The following is a 21,644-nucleotide window of genomic DNA, read 5'->3' on the forward strand; positions in this document are numbered from 1 at the left end:
TTTATCCTGGATAGCCTTTAATGACTGCTTCCAGAGACGCTAGGTACGGCGGAGTACAGAGCGAAATTGGCTCTTGAAATTCAGGAGCTGGAAAAAGAGCAGCAGCGTACAGCAGGGGAGGTACAGCCGACCTGCCCAGAAATTTAAAGCCGCTGCAGTGTCAGACTGGAGAGTTCATACCTGAACTGTATGGAAGAAGGTCCTGGACTTCAGTGTGGTGAGGGTTTTGCTCCTGTTGCAACTGGCCCTTTGTATTTCTGTGCTTGCAGATAGGTTTGCTCACATAAGTGAGTTATGTGCAGTGTTCATAACTGGAGTTTTCCAAACACAATTTGCAACTCAAATAATAGCTTTCTGATTCCCTGAATCATGACTAATGTTCCCCCATGACTTGTTGCTTGGCATGGAAACTATTAAAAACAGTTCTGTAGATGGCTGCCTCCTGAGGCCAGCCGGCAGAGCCCTTCAGATGTCTGGACATCCTTTGGCTACCAAATACTTCTGATGGCCTCAGACTCCTGCCCTTTTATGCTGGTCATGAATCTCGGGCCATTCATGGCCTTGTCCCTTTGGCTGTGTACAGCACAGCCCTACAGTCCTGCCTCTCTGCAGTTCATTTTTGGCCTGTTAGGACTGTCGGAATGGAGCAGGCTGAAACAGTTGCCTTAAGCAAGTCAGCCTCTTACTTAGAGTCATCACTTGGCTGTCCCAGGGTATTGTTTGCCCTGTCCAAACACATTTAAAACTCCCAGTCCGGGTTCTCTGAAGTCCCTGTATCAGTTACAAAAGCAGCTGTACTTTTGCCTTTGTTAAATGCCTTCCATGGCTGTTACAAACACCTGGTTTTGCCCACTGTACATCATTTTTTCCCAGCCCACTGCTGGCTCTCCGTCCTCACCCACCCTGCTCTCCTTAGTGGTTAAAGCCCTGCAGGTGTGCTGCTGCTTCGTATGGAAATGCAGGGGGCTGGCTCCTCTTTCTTGAACCTAAACCTGTGTTTTCTGTCTCTTAAATTTGTGTCAGCCCTTAAAACTTCATCCACACGCTTGGCAGGTTTTCCCAGGAACGGCAAAATGGCCCTGTTCTTGTCTTGAAAACGCCTCTCTGCCAGGATGCTCGCAAGAAACCCCAGCCAGTACTGCTGCTTCCTACCACTTAGCTTGTTTCTGGGAGCATCCTACTCCGTCTTGTTCTCTGCCTCAGCATCACAAACGCCCCCAGCAAGCCTGTGCACTCTTTTTGTCTTGATGTGTGCGTTGTCCAGGATGCTGGTGTCTGCCTCAAGACTGTCTCTGGTAATACAGCTAGCAGAAGAAGGGAGCCGTGCTTCTTACAGCTTCTGCGGGAGTCCTCAGTGCTGCTCTTTGTCCCACTAAGCTTTTTTGAAGCCTTTTGCACCTCCTGTCTCTAATTTTACAGCTCCCTCTCGGTACAGCCTCTCCTTTTTTCAAGCTGTGAACCTTCCTCGTGCCCTGCCTCCATTTCCTTCCTTCCAGCCTCTGACCTTTGTGGTGCTGATGCGGTGCTTTGGGGGTGCTGGTTGTGCTCCGCCAGCTGGCTGGCCTGGAGGCAGCTGGAGAGAGATGCCTGAACCCACACGGAGCATATTCCTGCTTTTCTTTTCGGTTTTCTGCTTTTTTTCCCCCACTTTTCTTGAGATTATAGCAAGTCTAGACCCTGCTGCCTAAACCATTCCCGGATCTAAGCAATTTTTTGGATTGTTTAGAGAGCACAGAGTTTGGGTTTCAGACCAAGGAAGGCAGCAAGGCTGACCTCGTGAGCTCAGCCAATAAATACAAGAAAATGGCTCCTCCTAATTAATTAGCTTAGTAACCGTGATTAAATAGCCATATGGCTCATCTCGCTTTGATTCATTTGCGTTCCTCCCATACTTCTCTCTACAGGATCAGGAGTTCCTCTCCCCTCAGAGTCCCCGTTCCCTTTGTGTTCCTTCCCTCTGTGTTTTCCTGCCCCTATGACTCCTGTTTATACTGACAGCAGCACAGAGGGCTCTGCAGAGCTTCTTACTGCAAGCAGGGGGACAGTGGTTACCAACTCTTCTGCACAATAAGAAATAAAATCTGTGTGTTTGTGTATCTGGGTATTATTTAATTGGTAGCAAAGGTGACGAAGCTCACCTGATGGAGCCATACGGACAGGAACAAAGGCCAGGAGGTGGACTTGAGATGCACATTTAGTGAATTGAGCAGTGGAGGAAGGTAGGAGACGAGATGAGGATGCCAGGTTCAGTGCTGGATGCAGCCACGGTGCTGCGGCAGCGGAGGCAGAGTGTAGCAGTGATTAAGGAGGGGGTGGAAAGACTCACCGTGAGCGCTGAGCGGCACCGCATGAGGGAAGGAAAGCGAGGAAGCTTTGGGGTTTTAAATTTTTCTCTGCTGTTTGTAATAGCAGAGGCTGAGTAAGGAACCATGCCACCCTTCCTTGCAAGCCTCGTGAGGGTTTTGTCTGGCTGCTGGGGGAGGGAGGACAGGGGAATAGGGCGACAGTTTCACTATTTGGTTTCTTTTAACAAATTCCTGGTATTATGCTATTGCCCTTGGCAACTGGTGAAGCAAGGGGAAGGGTCACATAGTCCTGGAAGAAGGGAAAGCAAATGTAATCGCTGCGAGCCTGAGTTAAAAATATAATACTTGAAAGAGTACCCAGGCATCCTGGAAACTGAGCTTCGTGTTTATCCACAAAATAAGCATGTGGGGACAGAAGTGGTTGAAATGCTTTAATTCTGCCACTCTGCTGATGAACCTCTGCCCAGACTGGGAGCGAATGGGATGCCCTCCACGTTTACATACCGCAGCTAAGCTTTTTCATTTGGGTTTTGGACTGGGCTTTGGGCTTCTGCTCCTGTGATATGAATAACTTCAGGGCAGTGGCTTCCCACCTCTTGACTTGTAAAATCCCAGCTGTTCCTTGCTGGTTGTGCGGGCCCCGTCAGAAATCCATCTCACATATGTACATCGTTAGAAAGCGTAATTATTTTTTTTTCTGAGTGCATGAACTGCTTTGGACTAGTCTGTGCATCTTGGAGGAGAAGAAGGTCTGCAAACTGCAGTTTGTAAAGCTGTGCCTTAGGAGGCCTGTTCTGGAAAGGAGAGTTTATTTCTAAACACCCTCCAAAATAGCACTAGGATTTATTTATTTATGCATTTATGTATGTATGTATGTATGTATTTATTTAATCAGTGAAACTCCCACTTTTTCCCATTCAAAAAAGAAGAATCCTCACCCCTGCCCCCTCAACAAATTTAAGTAACTCAATATGGAATTAAAACTCAACTTGGAATTAGAGAAATTACGCGAGTTTTGCTTAGAGAACGGAGGCCAAGTTTTCAAATTTCTTCTCCTCTGCAGTCACGAAGGCTGTAAAAATGATAGAGCGGAGTCACATAATGACTCGATGCTAAGCTAAAATTTCAGAATAACAATCATCAGAGCACTGCCAGCACAGATTTGAGCAGCCAGCGCTGTGCTGGCTTGAAGCAGGTTTCCATCAATAAAGCAGAGGTGAAAGGCTCTGCTGCTCATCCCATCCGAGGACTCCCTTTCCTTTATTTACCATTCAGCGCAGCAGCTAGGATTTCTTCAAAACACGTGAAGGTTAAGTGTCAAAACAACAGGCCAGCCCATTCTGCACCCTATAGCTGCAGCTGTGGTTTTGTGAGCAAATCCTTAAGTGCACGTTGCCATTGCAATGGCATTGATCTGCTTTTGGACTTGACTAGTCAGCAGAGGGCCCTTCAACCCTTTCCTGGCCATGAGGAATCCGACAAACAAATCCATCAAAGCTGAGCTAAGTTGATTTTGATGCCACTGTTTTTTTTTGTTTGTTTGTTTGTTTTTTTTTCCTTTGGGTTGTTTCATCTTTGCAAGTTCTGCCTTGGGACTATGTGAGCCAGTAACATCTTTGTTAGTGTACTGGGATGGAGCTAATTGTCAGTAGGCACAAATGATATTTTGAATGTGATTATCTGTAGTTTAACCTGTCCTGCCAGTTGTGATGGACCTGCCATTAATTTCTGCCTTTTTCCCCCCCTTTTTTGCCAACGTTAAGTGGCTAAAAGCCAAGGTAAGAAGTGTTATTTCTCCTTTGACCCACAGTGCCTCATGTGACTGATAGTAGAGGCTGCAGAGCCATTAAAACCGAAAACTAGCGCGCTCTTACGCTCTCCTCTGCTTTCCATAGGATATTTAGATTAAACGTGCTGTACTTGATTTTTGTTTTATTTACAGCGATTAGCGTGTGTCAATCTATCTGTGATACATTGACATCTGCATTCACACATAGATACATTAATTTCTCTAACACGTGTAGTGCTTTGCTCTGAATTCAGTAGCTGCCTTGATTCCCTCCACTTACATTTTTATTATTTTTTTTTTGCAGGAGACTTCCCAGACAACCTGAATGACTCTGCTAGTCAAATAGCAGGGGCAAACTGAGCAATTCTGGGCCCATGCTGACTGTGTTGTACCGTCAGCATTAAAGTTTGGGTTAAATTATTAACACTCAAACCGGGACGAACACAAATGTGGCTTCTCCCTAAAGAAAAGAGAGATAAGAGATTTGTGCATGAACCCGTCAACTGCCTAGCTTTCTGATGTCTGTTGTAAATTAATAGCAAAAATAACATTAAGCTTGTATTTAGACTCGTATATACTGGTATCTGTCTTGTGTGTAGCTAAAAACTTGCTGTTTGACAGCTGTCTGGGAATTCTCACTTCATATTCTTACACTTTAAAAAAACAAAAAACAAAAAACAAAAAACTGTCAATAATAGAGCTGCTCCGTTATAAAAATAAAATCATGTTTTCCCTTATTTCAGCATGGAAATAACCAGCCTGCAAGAACTGGCACCTTGTCAAGAACAAATCCGCCTACACAAAAACCACCAAGTCCTCCCATGTCAGGCCGGGGAACTCTGGGGTAAGAATGAAAGCTGCTTGGTGCCTCCTGCGTAATAGATAGTTTTAATTGTGCCCGTGGTGGGGTTTTGTTAAATAGGTGGAATGGATGGTGGTTCTGATTGCCTTCAGCAAATAACGCAATTGCTTTTTTTTGTATAAACCCTTTCAGCTGCACTGCCTCTTATTTTCGTGGTGACCTTTCGAAAGAGCCACTTTTCATGAGGGAGAGGATTTATTACAGATATGGGTGAATGAGAAGACTGTTGTTATTCCTGAATTTTGGACAGAAATCTCTGGTGACATGAGAGAATATCAATAAGGTTTTAACTTCAGTGGGGGAAGGACTTCATTGTTGAAGGTCTTTGTCTGCTTGTTTCTCAATATTACAGAGATAAGAAGTGGCTGTTGATGCCCTATTTGTTAAATTATCTCAGCAAAATTCATGGCATTGTTAACACACGGACAACACTGATTCTCACTGGCTGGTGAATTTTTATTTGCATGCTTAAACGAGGAAAGATGCTGCTTTCCCCGAGTCCCCCTGTGACTTCAGTTCCCTACTGTAGCATCAATTTCACTGCCGTGGACCTGTGGGGAGGGAAATCTGCTTATCATCGTGTGCCAGCAAGTAGTTGTTGCTAGGGACCGAAGCATTAATACCTGAAAAGCTCAGAGCATGTGCCACGCCGTTCTGTATGCCCATCTTCCAGAAGCCATCCGAAGCAAGATCTACCTATTTGTCCCTCTCAGCATTTCCCTGATGCTGTGGGAGACTGAGGCGCTGCAAAGCTGGCTGGTGTGGTTGTATTGGCTTCAGGTAGGTTGTCTGGAAGAAGTGGGGAGCTGGAAACATGAGGAATAATGAGACAGAACAGGAGCAGCAGTCGAGGAAAATCAGGAGCAGCAACTGCTTTTGTCAAAGACTTAGTGATTTTTAATCCTGATTTGCTGCTTTGCTGCTTCAAGATGGCTGTGTTTATTGTGTATTCTACAGAGAAATTACCCTAGGGGTTTCCTCAGCATGTTTTGTGAAAATTCCCATTGCTCGAGGGCACGCAATCAGTATTCCAATTGTCTCTCTTATCCTGGCTGAGAGAGAGTTGTTTATCAGCCCCGGGAAGCTGGGGAAGGCTTTCATGTCCTCTTGGACGCTGGGAGTGAAGCAGCGGCGCTGATGCACTGGTGAGCTGCCTCGTTCCTGCTCCCCCAAACGAGCCGGAGCTGTTTGGTTGCCTCCGCTGCTGCCTGATAAGGATTAATCAGCTGAACGTCATTTCCAGATGAGCTTGACGAGAGGCAGCAGTTGGCTGAGGGGGAGGAATAATGTGGGCTCGTACAGCGATTCATATCTGCCCTTCTTGTTCAGGAAGCTCTTGTCTTGAGCAGCCGCGCTCTGCCAAGGCACGAAATATCATCGGCATGACTGGTTCCCCTAACATATGCAGGAAAAATCGCTAGAAACCGCAAGGATGCTGCTCCTCTCCCTTTGATCCGCAAAACCAGAGATAAGCGTGTAAAATCAGAACAAGCTTGGTGTCTAACACGGGCCTTTAAGTACGTGCTGCCTATTGTACAGCTCGTCCCTCCAAGGCAGGGCTGTCCAAAGGAGGGCTGTGGGGAGTGAGGGGAGCCCTGCTCGCAGGTCTGAGCTGCAAAATGAAAGGAATGGCAGCAGGGGGGTCTTCATCGGAGCTGCTCAGGCTGGAAATCCACCGGGGGACAAAACAAGTGGAGCTGGATGGAGGGAGTAGGTGCAGTTGCACCGTGAGGGACCTGGAGCAAAGCACGGCCCTGGGCTGCCTTCAGCTCCCTGGTGGCAAGAATTAGGGGACAGTGAGGTGGGCAGCTGTGGGCTGTGCCAGGACAGGGCTGTTGTCCTCCCCCATGTAAGGCAGACAGAGAAACAAAGGCAAGGATTTTGGACTCAGGAGGCAGAAAGAAATTATTTTTTGCTTCTCTGGTGCTTGGGAGTTTGAGTCCTTCAATGAAGTTGAGAAGAGCAAGGAGGAACTGAAGCTTGGCTGAATTGGAGGACGTAGCAGGGGGTTGCTTTTGATAGGATATTTTAATCCGATTGGCAAAACAAATAGTGCCGAGGGGCTGCATTTCCTATTGCCAGTGCATTTCCACCAACAACACTTTAAAACATTAGTTTTCAAAGCTGTTTTTGTTGGAAGCACATTGAAAATCTTCCGTGCTTACCATTTGATTTGGTGGCATTTAGAGCTCTATCTCTTACAGCTGGAATACGAAATTTATTTTTCCCATGGCTGATCTCTTTTGGCAGCTCTATAGGTGGTAGCAATCTGCGTATCAAACTCATCTGCAGTTCTTTGTATAGACAAACTAATTTACAAACACCATAGCTCGTGCAAACAGTGATGATGTTTCCGTTTTTCTATTTAGAGAGGTTTTAATAATAAAACTTCGTAGTTAAAATTTAGTGCTGTTTTGTTCCGTATTGTGAAAAGGAAGTGGATACATTCCTTAAAACACTGTGAAGCCATGGCACTCACCAGCTCGGTCATAACCAGTAAGTGAAGAAACGATTAAATGCCAGTAGTTTACTATTTTTGTTTTTGCTTAGCTGGTGCTTTGCCAAATCCTGTGTCTTGCGAGGGATCTCTCAGTTGCTAGCGCGAACCGAGGAGCTCTGCAGTTGAGCACAATACGCAGGCTGTTCCTGAGGCAGCGACGGGTCGGGTAAACAGATCTGGAAAGATCTGTGTTATATTCCTGACTTGATGCAGCCTGTTACGTGACCTTGGAAGTCTCCGAGCTTCACTTTCTTTGTCTGTGAGATGGAGACAATGAAGCTGATCTGCGAAGCACTTAAAGATCTGCTGAAGTGATATGCTTGATTAGAGCATGAAACAATGCTGCTAGGAAAAGCCCTGGTGATTGCAAATGTAACTTGGTCTGCGAATCTTTCAGACTTGCTCCTGTCTTAATGAGTGGAATACCTTTTAGCCAAGAATGCTTTTAGGACAGTTACGCATTTGGAGGGGAGGAAGAGAAAGAGGACGTTGTTACCATGGAAGAAGTGGTCACATGCAGTGGATTAAAAGATAACCCTGGAATAGTATGCAGGTGTAACTATTGTATGGTATGTAGATAACGAAGAGATTTTTGGTGTTAAATTTAGCTTAGGCTTCTTAAATCAGTTTATGTGCTCTAGGCCAACTTGTGTGGAGCTTTCTACCCAAGAGCACTATAGAGAGTAGAAGGTGATTTCACCCCACCTCTCCCTGGTGGGATTTGTTTAATATGCTGTAATGCGGGTCGCTGTGCAGTGGTCTCACATGGAAACTGAAGGAAACAAATGGCATCGGTACTTCATGCATTTATCCTTTTGCTCTTCTGATCATTTATCTTTGTCTTCAAATCTTTTTCCTTGACCAGACGAAATACTCCTTACAAAACCCTGGAGCCGGTCAAACCGCCAACAGTTCCTAATGATTACATGACCAGTCCTGCCAGACTGGGCAGCCAGCACAGCCCGGGAAGGACAGCTTCCTTGAACCAGAGACCAAGAACACACAGGTAGAGCACTTTTTTCCTCACTCAGACTCTTTCCTGCCTGGCATGCTGCTGCTTACTGAAGTCACAGAAAAGCTTTGAACTTCTGTGCTCTTGGTTTTTTTTTTTTTTTTTTTTTTTTTTTTTTTTTTTTGTTAAAAGGCAAAAGGTGAGTTATTCTACCACTCTGTTAATGCACAGAACTTCACCATAGTTATTGTTTGACTTCTCTAACACACAGAAACATTTTTGTGCTTTATTGAAGCCTCATTATATCTAACAACATAATTCCGTAAGCACAGATCTCATTTGTTTTGTTCGGTGTTATTTTTTCCCCCAAATAAGCAAAACTTCAAAATTTATGCAGTTGAGAAGTGGGTTGATGATGGTTCCTACTGGGTTAAATTAAAAGGTACATTGTTAATCTTATCCTAAATATAGTTAAGCTTTATAGAATATCTTTTTTTATTGTTGTTTTCAAGACCACTAATTGCAAAGAGAAGTTTCTCTTGATTAGAAATGCTGTGATGAAGATAGTCAGAAAGAGCTGATTGCTTTCTTTTGGCTAAAACTTAAATGCTTGTAATCAGTGCTAGCATGATAGAAGTAGAAAATTAACCTTACTAGCAGGTATTGGCATTAGCCAGTTGTTTCCACATACTTAAGGGCTTTGAAAGAGCAGTGTGTTTCGGGATGAGAAAGGTGTTCATGTGTACCTTGTTCTTTTCTTTTTGAATATGTAAATTTCTTCTCAAATTGCAAGGCTGGATTTTTCTCCAAGCCTCTGGAGCAAGTTTGGTTTCTTCAATTTGATTGTATCAGAGGCTTCAAACTGCAGGGAAAAAGCAGATAAAAGAGTTCAGTGTAGTTAAAAATAAGACAGTAGTTCTTTTCAGACAGCTTCTTCCCTATTTGTTTATTTTTTAACTCCCAGTAGGCAATTAAACACAGGAGGTCTCTAATTGAGGGGTTGAGAGAGAATTTTGGACACAGTTGTTCATGAAATACTATCAGAATTAAATGACAACTAAATCAGGTTGCAGTGAAGATCTTGTTAATCTGTTTAGTTGGCTACTGTGAATGCTCCCTACTCTTGTCTCACAAGATCTTTTTTTATGTAGACTGCAGTTAGAAATTCAGCCGCAACCATGGTGACAAGATCAAGGTCCTCAGCAGACAGAACACTGATTTTGAAGGAATTATCTTGGCTTCCATTTCAGATCACTGCTTTTCTTTTTGTAACGGTGTTATTTTCTTCAGATATATTTGAATGATTTGTTCTTGGCGCTTGACAGCATTGATTTGTAGCTACTCAGGAGTTTTAAATAAACTATAGAATCACTGAGTACTCCTTAATTAGCATGAATGGGTTAAAGTGGTGTTTTGGCTTAAAGGCATATCGACTACTTAGTTTTCTTTGTATTACCATTTAATCCGTGTAGATTCAAGCCTTGGCCTAAGGAATGTTCATGGATAAGAATAAGGAGAGCTTCCATCTGAGCCTCGATTGATTCCTTTTCGGCTCCCTCAATGAAAAGAGATGATGCGGCCTCTGAAAGATGTGCAGAAACATTATTCAGTTGTTCACTAGAAATATGTTCTGTACAAATCTCTATTGCTGGCCTTGAATTTGAATATCATATATGCAGTACTAAGACAAATTACCACCTGGCTGTACTGTTACCTTACAGACTATCTCAGAAACAAACGTTTCGTACATAAAAAGTATGTGCACGTGTATGTGAAAAAGTATATTGGCTATACAGAAAATTATTTCCTATCTGCTCAGCTTGGTTTATTGTGGCTGATTTCAGTTAAAAAGTTCTTATTTTCAAGCGCTATTCTGAGCAGAGGAAAGATTCCTTCAGCTGATAGTGTAACTAATTTTAAAAAATTATTTACAGTTTAGGCTTGAACTCTTCCAGCCCCAGCTTAATACTTCTAATTAATACAAGGCCCTTGAACTATTCCTGCAGTTGTTACTCCATTGCCTAGAACTAGTATGGTTGCTTACCTTTTTATTTCTGAAATCATTTAATTAGACATTTTATGCGTAGTGATGTTTATCAGCTTAGCTAATTCCATTTATTAGGAGTGCAATGCATCCTGACTTGATTAGCTGTATGAGATTGTAGGTGGAGACAGTTTTTTTTTTTAAAGTGGATTTTTCAAGTCTCTAATTGAGTTAGGCCAGCGTAGTTCACACAAGGAACGTGACTGTTGATAATTGTAGGAATGCTGTGCTAATACTCAATGTTCCTCTGTTTTACAGCGGTAGTAGTGGAGGAAGTGGCAGTCGAGAGAACAGTGGAAGCAGCAGTATTGGCATTCCCATTGCCGTGCCTACACCTTCACCGCCAACCATTGGACCAGGTATGAGGGGCTCTTCTTCTCATGTTAGCTTTAGGCTGTAATGACAGTCATGTGTTTGCAGAGGGATTTTTTTCTGAACACAATGGAGGAGAAACTGTCCGGAAGCACAGTCATAGTCAGAAAATCACTTATGAGTGCTGAGGGACATCTAAAGTTTTAATTCTTTACCAGAAGTACTTACAGAACAATCACTCATGGAATAACAGATGCTTAAAACACCTTTGTCTGTCCATGTTTTGACAAGACAATCGTGGGACAGGGGACAGTAAAGGGGAAGAGCATGATGTTTTAAAGCTTCAGTACATTTTCAAGGGCCATGCCTACAAGTAGGCATTTCTGAGTGTCCTGAGAAGCAGCAGCAACTGTCAGTACATATTTGATGGGAAATCTTTTTTTCCAAAATAGTCTACTAATTTACCATCTGCCAATGATTTTCTGTGTGTGTTCTTAATTAAATAAAAGTCTTTACCTCAAATAAAAACCAGAAGATGACCTACAAAAAATTGCCAGTGGTAGAATTCAGACTCATCCACCAGTGTCATTTATTCTGTTACAGTCTGGAGTTGCTAAGCTATGAGGGGGATCACTGTGAGAGGCAGGAGAACAAGTGTTATACTCGAGGACAGCAATAAAAGAGAACCATGAAGGATCTCTCATCACCAAAAACATGTCCTCCTGTTTTTAATAATGATGAATTGTGTGATTGTGTAGCATCCTTCTTTATTAGTAGACTGCAGGATTATCTTGATAATAAACCAACTCTGACACTTGCTTACATTTGTGTCTTTGTAAGCACATAAAATTAATTTGTACAGGAAAATAGCGGAATTTTGGTGCAATGTATTTATGCGATTGCACCTCTTAAATCATTGTTCCTTGGTTGCAAGTCTTCAATTTTTTATGCACATGTAGGCTTTCCTTTCTTTTTCCCAGGTGTTTCTGACCCTGCAGTGGTACAAATAGGCATGAATCTTACTATCATCTGTCATCCCATTGAAATCAATGGGAATAAAGATCTGCAGATACAGAACCCTGTGTAGGATCAGGGCCTGAGCTATTATCAGTTGACTCAAGTTGAATTTTTGTATTTGTTTGGGAAGCCTATCATGTGCCCATGCTTTCTTATTTGCTTTTTTAATATATGGCCTAATTGGGAATATAAACTATTTTATTAGCACACATTTCTGTTCCTCCTCCTCCTGGAGCCCCGCCAGCACCACCACTGCCACCACCTCTCCCGATGGGCAGTCTGATAGGTGAGACTTGTGTCAATGCTGAAGTGATTGCAGTCGTGCTGCATAATCAATAATCATCTCTTCCTAATGGACTTAGCGAAGCTGTTTTTTCGTTTGTAGTGGGTGCTGTATGATTTTAGTACACAAATCAATTCTGGGGTGATTTTTGTTTTCTTTAAACAATCTAATCTCCACTAATTTCCCGTGGTTAAAGCCTCTGAAGGTAAACGCACAGGGTATGGGGGAGGTTGCTAGTTGCTTGTAATCTCTGTTCCCAATAAAGCTGAGATCTAATTAGTCCGATCTATAATAATTCCAAATCAGCTTGAATGTTGGTATTCTGCTGTATCACTCTTGCAGTTGAAAATAAGCCACTATGGTTGCACTCTCACTTAAAAAATGGAAGCTGATGTGCGATGTATGTGATCTATCTTGTGGGAATAAGGTGATTGAAAGGCAGTGGTGTCTGTCACAGTGGCTTGGGTTTGATGCTGTGCTGCAGCAGGCAGATGCCAAACTGGAAGACTTGTGGATACAAGCTGACAGTTCTTGAAAAATTACCTCAAACATTACATACAGCTATTAGGAATGGATTTAAAAGTAGTAAGTATAAAAAGACAGACACCACCACCCCTTTCCTATCACAGGCTGATGGCAAAATTCATTGATCTTGCTAAGAGACGAGCTTTGGAGGCTTTGACCCACATAACCTGTTACACTTTCTCTTACCGGAGTGTTTAAGTGAAAGTGACCGTGGATGGCACTACAGGACTGCAAACTTCTGGTCACACACAGTTTGTGTGTGTACGTGTGTGTGTATGCATTCCTGTATATATTTTTATATGGTTATATAAGATATATACGTATGCATTTAAAAGCACAGAACATTCTACTGCAAAACAATTCTTGCACTGAAACATTGCAAAGTTGTGCATTGAATCCATGTGACCTCAACGTGTGAGATTGATTAGTTTGCAAGGTTTGATTCTTTCATTTGTCAGAGGTTAATGCAAAAAGAGCGCTTAAATTGTTTTTATTAACGTTGAATTTTGTGCAGCGAGCATGTGGAAAGTAAAAATGGGTGTTCATCTTGACGAGTGAGTGACATGTCTTTCTGTCAGCCTGCACTGGTGACTGATCTGGTAGAAGTATAAATTCTGTGAATACAAAACCACAAGTAGCAAACATGATTGGCAAACATGCCAAGTGTCTGAAGCTCATGTCATTTAATTTACTGTTTAGTTAGAGCAATTTTTGATATTAGATTGGAGACAAGTTCTGGTTCACAATGGAAAACGTTTGCTTTGAGCAGAATGTGGATTTTTTTGTGTGTGCTTTTTAATAAAGGGTATTGCATGTAGAATTATTGAGATATGCTTACCAGTTGGAAGCTGGTTCAACTTCCCAGTCCCACCCAGTCTGTCAAAGTAGTTTTCCCAGCATTTCTCAAATGCCCTTTATATCAATGTTATTTTATGTCCCGTGTGTTTTTTCTCATTATTGATTATAACAGGGGTGTTTGTTTTCTATTAATCTCTTGGTACTGCCTGAAGTTATTGGTGGTCTGTAATCAAGTGATTCCCATGTTCTGGGCTTTTTCTATTTTCTGCATTCTGCCCCAAGTAATGCTTTGCTTAAGTCTTCTCCTCGGTTCCTCTGGCTAATGCTTTTCAGCTGCTCCGGGTTCAGCTCCTGGTTCCCAGTATGGCACAATGACCAGGCAAATCTCGCGACACAACTCTACCACTTCTTCAGCATCTTCTGGTGGATACAGACGGAATCCTTCTGTGACTGCCCCATTTTCTGCTCAACCTCATGTTAATGGCGGGCCTCTTTATTCTCAAAATTCAAGTAAGCTTCTGAGCTCTGAAATCACAAACTGTTTTGAGCAAAATGATTGTAAAAGCATGCATGACATTTTAACGTATTTGTGAAGAGCATCAAAAAGATTATTGCTTTCTTTCCTAAAATAGAAGGAAAAACAAACAAGAAAAACCCTTTTTAAGTTGTAAAGTGATTGCACTGTATGCAATTACACTGTTTTTCCCCTGAGTTGTTTGCTGTTACTCATGGCAAGAAATTATTATGATTGCCTATCTAATTATAGGCACATTATACTTAGTATTTCAGGTGTGCTTGGGGAACATAAACTAAAATCAGATTTTTTTTCAGGAGACCTAATGTGTTTGTAGCACACTCCCTCCACTACTGGGCTAGTGACAAGAGAGTGCTGTCAGAGCACAGCGCCCCTATGACAAGCTTTTCCCATTACATAGTTTCTCCCTGTCTCTGTCTCATTCCCAAATCCTATTCCTGATTCCAAGTTTCTCCTTTGTTCTTCATTTGAAACTTTACTGTTAAAGAAAGGACAGAAGAGTTCAGCCTCTTTTCTTTTCAGCAGACAACTCCTCTGCGCTTCCACACGACTAGAATAGGTGAGGATGGATGAGGGATGGGATGCAGTGGAGCTAGTTTTGGGATTAAAACTGAGCTAGGTTTAGTCATCAACATTCTGCCTAACCACCTAGCAAGGCAAGCAAGGTTGACTGCAGAAAGCTCTGCAAAAATAGGGATCTAATAGAATGATCTTGGTGGAAAGCTAGGTTTAGATCAGGAACTCCTGCCTTGCTGCTTCACAAGGAAGAACTCCAGCAAGGATAATTTTGACCAAATACACGTAGAGGAGTGATAGGACTCCAGTGGCTTCTGGTGGTGTGCCAACTCCTTAAACTTCAAAGTGATGTTTCATTAAAACAAAACGTAGATGTTCGGGCTAAAGCTCACTACAGATGAGTGCTGGTTGTTAGTATATTTACTCTTAAGGAGACAATAGATACGGAATGTTTGAGACACTGAGGTGAAGAGATTTCTCAGAGGTTCACAAGTATTACATTTATCCAAAAACATCTTTGTATGCAGGCACAGTACCTATCTAGCTTTCTTTCCAATCCTAATTTTCCTGCTACTCTCTCTGACCCACGCTGACCCTTCATTTCCCTCCACACTCCTGTTCCCTGCAATTAATTCACCATAGCAATAGAAACTCCTTCCTGTTCAAACAGTCATATTCTGTTGAACAAACAGCGCATTACTCCTGGAAATAGTTCAGTTGCCTCGAATGCTCTGCACACCACTGTTTCTGAACAGTTGTAGTTTTCCAAAGCAATTTTTTGCTCAAATGCAGGTGCTATTCCTTAGTCTAGCCTCTCTGGTGTTTTCAAAATACTGATTGTCAAGATTTTTTTTTGAACAGTATTTTGATGGGTGTTTTTCTACTTTAAACTATTTTTCTCCATTTCTGTAACTGGTGATTTTTTTTAATGCTACTGTCTTGACATTAAATCTAGGTTCCATGTTTCTTTAAGATTTTACTTCTCATGCTAACAAATATTCTGTTTTTTCTTAGATGTTTACTTCAATTTTGTGAGAAACCTGTTTGTTGTCCCTCTTTTATTGATTGTTTCCCCCATACAGTTGATTTGATTATTGGTTTTGTAATGAACTAAATGCTTCGTTTTTATTCATCAAACATTAATCTTAGTTACGGCTTTATTTAAAACTGTTGCATACTTGGAAGTACAGAACCTCTTTCAAATTTGATTCCAACTGGAGTATACTGCTGAATTCCCACCTTCACAGGAACTTCTCTTTTTCAGTGTAAGAGAAATTCTCCTGGGAAGGGGCATGGTATAAACAAATGCGTTATGTTCTTTTGTTTCTTTTTCTGTTTTCTTTTTTTTTTTTTTTTTGGTTTGTTTGCTTTGTTCTCCCCCCCCTCCTTCACTGGGAGATGTCCCACCAGAGCTGGTACTTTAAATGGCATGTCCTGCCACCACCATGCCTCTTTCCTACTTGCAGAGGAAAGAGTTGAACACCTCAGCTGTCAGCCCAGCACCTCTGAGCACTGGTGCCTGTGTTTCACACCTCATTTCTCGCTGAGGAGGTCCGTACTTCACAGGAGATGAGCTTGTGGCTTCCTGGGCAGCTCTGGGCACCAGTGTAGCCAGTGGTAGCTATTCAAGCCTTTGCCAGATTCTTAAGTTGCTGAGCGCCTCTAACCAGAGAAGACTTGATCATTTAAAATAGAGCTCCTGTTTTCCTACCAACAAGCAACGAGGTCCCTTTTCCCATTTTTCCACTGCCCTGCTCGTAAGCCTGAGCAGAGCAAAATGACAGGAGGTGCTCCCTGTGCAGACGCGGAGCATTGATGTGACAGCATCGTTGCCTTTGCAAAGCAGTCGTCGTTGCTCTGCGGCAGGGCTGCTTCGCTGCATTTGGTGTAGCTCCCTGCTCTTACGTTAGAGGAGGAGTTGAGCATCCTCTACAGCATCACCTCCTCTTCTGGTAGCACGCTTTTTAAGGAGAACTCCTACATTTGAGCAGTATGATGGAAAGCCCCGTGTTGCGTGCTCCCCGAGCGAGGCTGAGCAGTCCCCTTGGCACACGCAGCTCCCCGACACGCAGCCTGTGCCCTGCTTTTTGTGCAGATGGGCACGGGCACATTTTGCTTTTCGAGCCACAATTGGCTAGCTATGAATTCAGCCTTGTTGGAAACACAAGCTTGAAGAAGGTTCTTCCGTGTGTGTGTGTTCTTGTTGTTCTTTACATACTTTGTTTTTTGTGGTCCTCGTTACTGACGGCTGCTTTTGTTTGTTTCCTTTTTTTTTCTTCTTTGTTTCCTTTTTCCCCCGTGTCCGTTGACTTCCCCCGAAATGCTGTGTGCGTTGCTACCAGTTTCTATTGCTCCACCCCCTCCCCCTATGCCTCAGTTGACTCCACAGATACCTCTCACAGGCTTCGTGGCCAGGGTGCAGGAAAACAGTAAGTCTGGACAAGCTGAGCTGTTAAAGGGTAGAGCCTACTTTCTTCTAGCATGCATGGCTGGCAAGTCAGACTCGATTTTGTTTCCTTTTCCAGAAGCTAATACCATCTTGCATTCTAGTGTCGATATGCTATCGGAGCTGAAGGGCACACTCTTCAATATTTTATAACGTGCATGATTATTACTGACCCATTTAAGATCTGAGCTGCAAATTTATCATAGAAATACAGCGTGAAATGCGTGGCATCTGCTTGGTCTGAATATAGAATCGGTTCTTAATTAAAAATATTAATTTCATGTTGATTCATCCTGCCTGAGGCTTCTTCAGTAGGGATAATTGATTAGTTTTTGTTAGAAAGGCTTATGTAGACTGTCAAAATATGCACTGCGTAACCACTGGCTCTGATCCTCCAGTAGTTTTTAGGAACCTACACAGTCAATTGAAAATGTGCAGTCTTGTGATCTAATGCCACCACAAAGGAGCTCCTAAGGTATTTCTCCTCTCGTCAGCCTTTCATTCTCCATTTCTTTGTGTCCTCTAGCCAGGTTTCCCTGCAGAGCTTCTTGCAGCATAGCTTTGCCAGTTAGGTTTGTGAAAGAGATGCCTCCTGGCTATGATCTGTGCTGCAAGGTGTTTTCCACTGGTCTCTCTGCTCTTACTGTTTTTGTTTGATTCCTTCCAGGTGACTGCTCTGTCCCGAATGCTAGCACAGGGGTAAAGTCATGCTCCTGCCGTGGGGACATCTCTGTCATAGGAGAATGTTGTAGTTCTATAAACAACAGAGTAAATACAATGTAGATAGGGCATGAAATGAGTATAAAACATACATAATGAGTGCAAAACATTTCTTAAAGTGTTTGGGAACTGTGGCAAAGCCTGCTAGAACCTCAGAGGCTCTTACTACGTAGTGATGCTCCAGTGTGTACTTAGGGGCCCTCAGATGCGATCAGTGCTGCCGTCCAGCTTCCTGTACCAGCTTTTAAGTGCTCATGTTTGAGCATTCCCCTAGAGATAAGAGGCATCTCTATGGTTCCCATTCAAAAAGATGTTTTGGTGTTCTGCCAGGTGAATGCTAAGAATCACGTTGTAGAATAGCATGCCACAAAGATGCGTTGACAAACCGTCCCAAAATGCCAGGCCTAGAGGTAGACTTCCTAAAGATGAAGGTCGCTGAATGTCTTCACTTGCAGATAAACTTGAGAAAATTGGCACCTGGTTCTGAATTGTGCCACGTATCGTCCTCCTGGAGGTAACACAGCACTCGGGAGAGCCGAGGTGAAAGGGACAGAGTTACTTGTGTGTGTCACAACAAGAAATAAAGCTGGCTTGGGAACGAGATTGCAGCAAAAATAGCTGAAGCTTGAAATCTGGTCTAGGAATTGTTCCATTTGTTTTCCTTCTTTAATAGTCCCTTGGGTTGGAAAGTTACCTAATGAGCATAGCTTTGAGCTGCATCTTGGAGGTGGGAGTGCATGTGGCAGTCCAAGCATACACTCAGCAAAACTGGCTGTAGGGGCCGTTGCTGAGTTTTGGCGTTGTGTGCTTCGTCTACCTCATTTTCTACCAACTGTCTACATGGAGTGGAGTTAGGAGACGTGTGGGTAGGCTTGTCTTTTGTGGGAAAATGATCCTTCCTTATCATGAAGATCCGTGGGTTTGGAAAGCAACACCCCCCACTACGTGGAAGTCTTTCAGATTTCTTCTAGGGCAGATGGATTAGAAAACACGCCAGGCCTATTCCTTTTTTCCTGCGCCCTGTGCCCAACCTGTGGGTATCTCCTTCAGAGAGGATTTCTGGTGTGCCCAGAGACCTCAGATCGGATGTAGACTGCTGCACTGTCACGTTCACACCCAGTCCTTTAAAGAGGACCCTGCTGGTACCCACTTAAAGAACAGGAATGTGAGCACATACAAGAGAGGATGTTTCAATTTGGAGCTGTATAAATACTGGTCCGGTTACCCTTTCTCATTTAGAGTGGATTTCTGTGCGTTTTTTTTTTTTTTTTTCTCCCTGTTTTTTTTTTTTTTTCTTCCCCCTCCTAGGAAAATTAATGCTATTCTAGATTCTGCCTGTTTTATGTTCAGAGCCAGGAAATGTCTAGGTTAAAATCCCAGAGGTGGGGATATATCCACGGGGTGGTACTTGTCTAATTTTCTGTTCCATTTTCTCCCCTTGTTTTAATGTGTAGTTAAATCGTTTTATGTTTCCCGTGAAGCACGCAGTTTCAGCACTGCATCTCAGTTAGGGTCTATCAGTGTTGGCACTTCCACGCTTGCATTTCCTCCCCTCTTTTGTTCTTCTCAAATAAGCAACTCGTTGTTGAATAAATACAACTTTTTGCATTCAGTAAGGTAAGGATTTCCCAGCATCCCAAAGGAGCATTGCCTCAATGCTCTCTTTTCCTGGCTGCACATGAAAATTCAGGGTAGAAATACATTTTGTGAGAGATGTGCTGAGAAGACTGCACAGCCCCGGCCCCTTTATAAATCGTGTTGTCGTGTGTCTGCGGTGGATTAATGAAGCCTGCCTGCGAGTGCTGCTCAGTAACGCAGGCAAGACACAGCATTCAGCTGGCCGGAGACTCTGTTAGTCTGTCTCCAAGCGACACAAATGGGGCTCTGTATGGCCGAGGGATCCCTGACACAGTGGCAGGCAGCCTGCTGATGCGGGGCTGTGGGCTGCGTGGCCCAGCTGGTCACGTTGCAGATTTGCTGGGCCTGCAGGTGAGGAAGAGCAGCAGCTCCCCAAGGGGGACAGCGCAGGCTGGGTGCCAGGGCTGCCCTGGCTGCTGCCCCAGCAGCTCCTGGCCCTTGCAGAGAGGGATTTGGCTTCCCCTGTACCAGCACGGCCGGGATGTGGCAGCGGAGCTCAAGCAACTCATGAGGGGCACGCAGCTGGAGCCCAAAGGTTGGGCACTGCTGGAGCAGCGGCCAGGCAGATGTAAAGAGCATTAAAGCAAAGAAACCCTGGTAATTACAAACCCTTGTAATTCTCAGTGCTGCTGTAACTAGCAATAAGTGGACCTCCACTCAGTGCTGTGGTGTTGATTCCTTGCAGGTCAGCTTAGCTTCCCTAAAATTAGCGGCGTGGTTGGGAGCACGCGCCCAGCCTGTGGAGCACATGCCCTGCTCCCTCAGTCAAACCTTCAAGAGCAAGGGGGTTCGCCCTGTGTGTTCAATGTGCAGGCTCCCAAATTGCTCGTAATTAAATCTGTATTCCTGTAGAAAAAGCCACGTTCGGTGACAGTAACTTCTTGTCGGTAACTTCTGGTTTCGTGGTGCTCACACCTAGGTAGATGTGTAGTGAGCAGTGCGAGGAATGACTCGATGGCTCGCATCTGAGTCCTCTCCCTCTCCCTTTTGCTGCCAGCTGCTGGGAACTGAAAATTAATTTGATGAGCTAATTTGAAGAGTGCTTTGTACCAGAATGCCTTTCTCCTTTTTCCCTTTCCCAAAGCAACTTGTAATTGTGCTGATTGGAGAATCTCAGGGCAGGGATTTGACATTTTAGATTACACTCTTCATTCCTTGAGCAGTTTCCCCCCCAGAACAGCAGCTGCCTGTTGTAGTTTTCCATCTATGAGATGAATCCTGGATGTGTGCATGTGCACAAGCTAGTCTGGAAGCTAAGGATCTGTACAGAGCTTTCCTTCTGCAGGATTATTTGGCTTTCTCTTACCTGGTTAGATCTCAAACTCTGCTCTCTTCCCAGTTTCGTGATCTGCACCAGATCTTTTTGCCCCCTGAAGGCTAGCTCTGCGAGAGAAGGAATCCAAGGCAGTAGTGTTTGGAAACAAATGAAAATGTTTGTCTAGGCAAAGGATTTGTTGAAAAATTGAGCTGCTGGTGCAGTCCAGAGGCCTGTTGCTGCCTGGCTCAGAGGGTGCTGCTCAGAGTCCTCCCATAGCTGCTGCCGCTAGCCCTCGGCGCGGGGACGTCGGGGCAGGAAGCTTTCCTCTCTGCCGGTGGTCAGCTTACGCCCTGCAGCATGTGCTTCGACTCTAGTAGCATTTATACCTAGATCTGACCACTAATACCAAACATAGCTGTATGTCATAGCTTTTAATACGGAGCCTCTGTTTCTAATCAGTGCATGGGATCATAGTGCATGCTGTGTGTGTGTTGTCGTCCCCACCCCTTTTATTTACAGTGCTACAGCCTCAGGTTGGTTTGTGCCTGCACGCTGGTTTTGATTAAAAAAATCATGATTTCCCAACGTTTCCAGTTGCTGATAGCCCGACTCCTCCCCCCCCACCGCCCCCCGACGAGATGCCGATGTTCGATGACTCTCCTCCTCCTCCGCCCCCACCCCCTGTGGATTACGAGGACGAGGAGGCTGCTGTTGTGCAGTACAGCGATCCCTACGCGGATGGAGATCCTGCCTGGGCGCCTAAAAACTATATAGAGAAAGGTAAGAAGTGTGGCAACTCCGTGTTACTGCAGTGCTGGAGGATTAACGGGGTCTGAAGAGGATGAAGGACTTAGCTTGGGTCTGGTGAAAACAACCATTTTCCCTGCTAAGTTGGAACTCCAGCCGTTCTTTTCGTAGTTTGTCAGTGGCTACACCTGATGTGATAAAATATAATCCTTCTTTAGAAGGATTATGAAATACCTTCAAGCATTCTAGAATGAAGGGATTAAAAAAAAAAAAAACACAGTTATGAGAAGCAGATGTGAATCGGCTTTTCATTTTTTTTTCATCCTTGCCGAGCTGCTGGATTGTGTCTGAAGCTACCTCAGGATTGCTGGGCAATCATCTAGAAAGTGTTGCAGA

The 21,644-nt window shown here is 43.8% G+C and overlaps 1 protein-coding gene across 6 annotated transcripts in view; it reads left to right on the top strand.

Moving 5' to 3' along the window:
• The window catches only part of ABI1 (abl interactor 1), a 76,638-nt gene that overhangs the window by 52,720 nt on the left and 2,274 nt on the right, over window positions 1-21,644 (top strand). Inside the window, exons 4-11 of one of the 6 annotated variants that reach the window (XM_084282394.1) lie at window positions 4,070-4,084; window positions 4,839-4,939; window positions 8,323-8,463; window positions 10,712-10,812; window positions 11,988-12,068; window positions 13,722-13,898; window positions 16,782-16,868; window positions 21,096-21,281. In XM_084282394.1, coding sequence (XP_084138520.1) covers window positions 4,070-4,084; window positions 4,839-4,939; window positions 8,323-8,463; window positions 10,712-10,812; window positions 11,988-12,068; window positions 13,722-13,898; window positions 16,782-16,868; window positions 21,096-21,281 — 889 coding nt within the window. The remainder of the gene's footprint in view (window positions 1-4,069; window positions 4,085-4,838; window positions 4,940-8,322; window positions 8,464-10,711; window positions 10,813-11,987; window positions 12,069-13,721; window positions 13,899-16,781; window positions 16,869-21,095; window positions 21,282-21,644) is intronic. The other 5 variants (XM_084282395.1, XM_084282393.1, XM_084282396.1 and 2 more) reach the window with 5 other exon arrangements.

Source organism: Netta rufina (assembly GCF_964035555.1).
Source record: "Netta rufina genome assembly, chromosome: 2".
Lineage (NCBI taxonomy): Eukaryota > Metazoa > Chordata > Aves > Anseriformes > Anatidae > Netta > Netta rufina.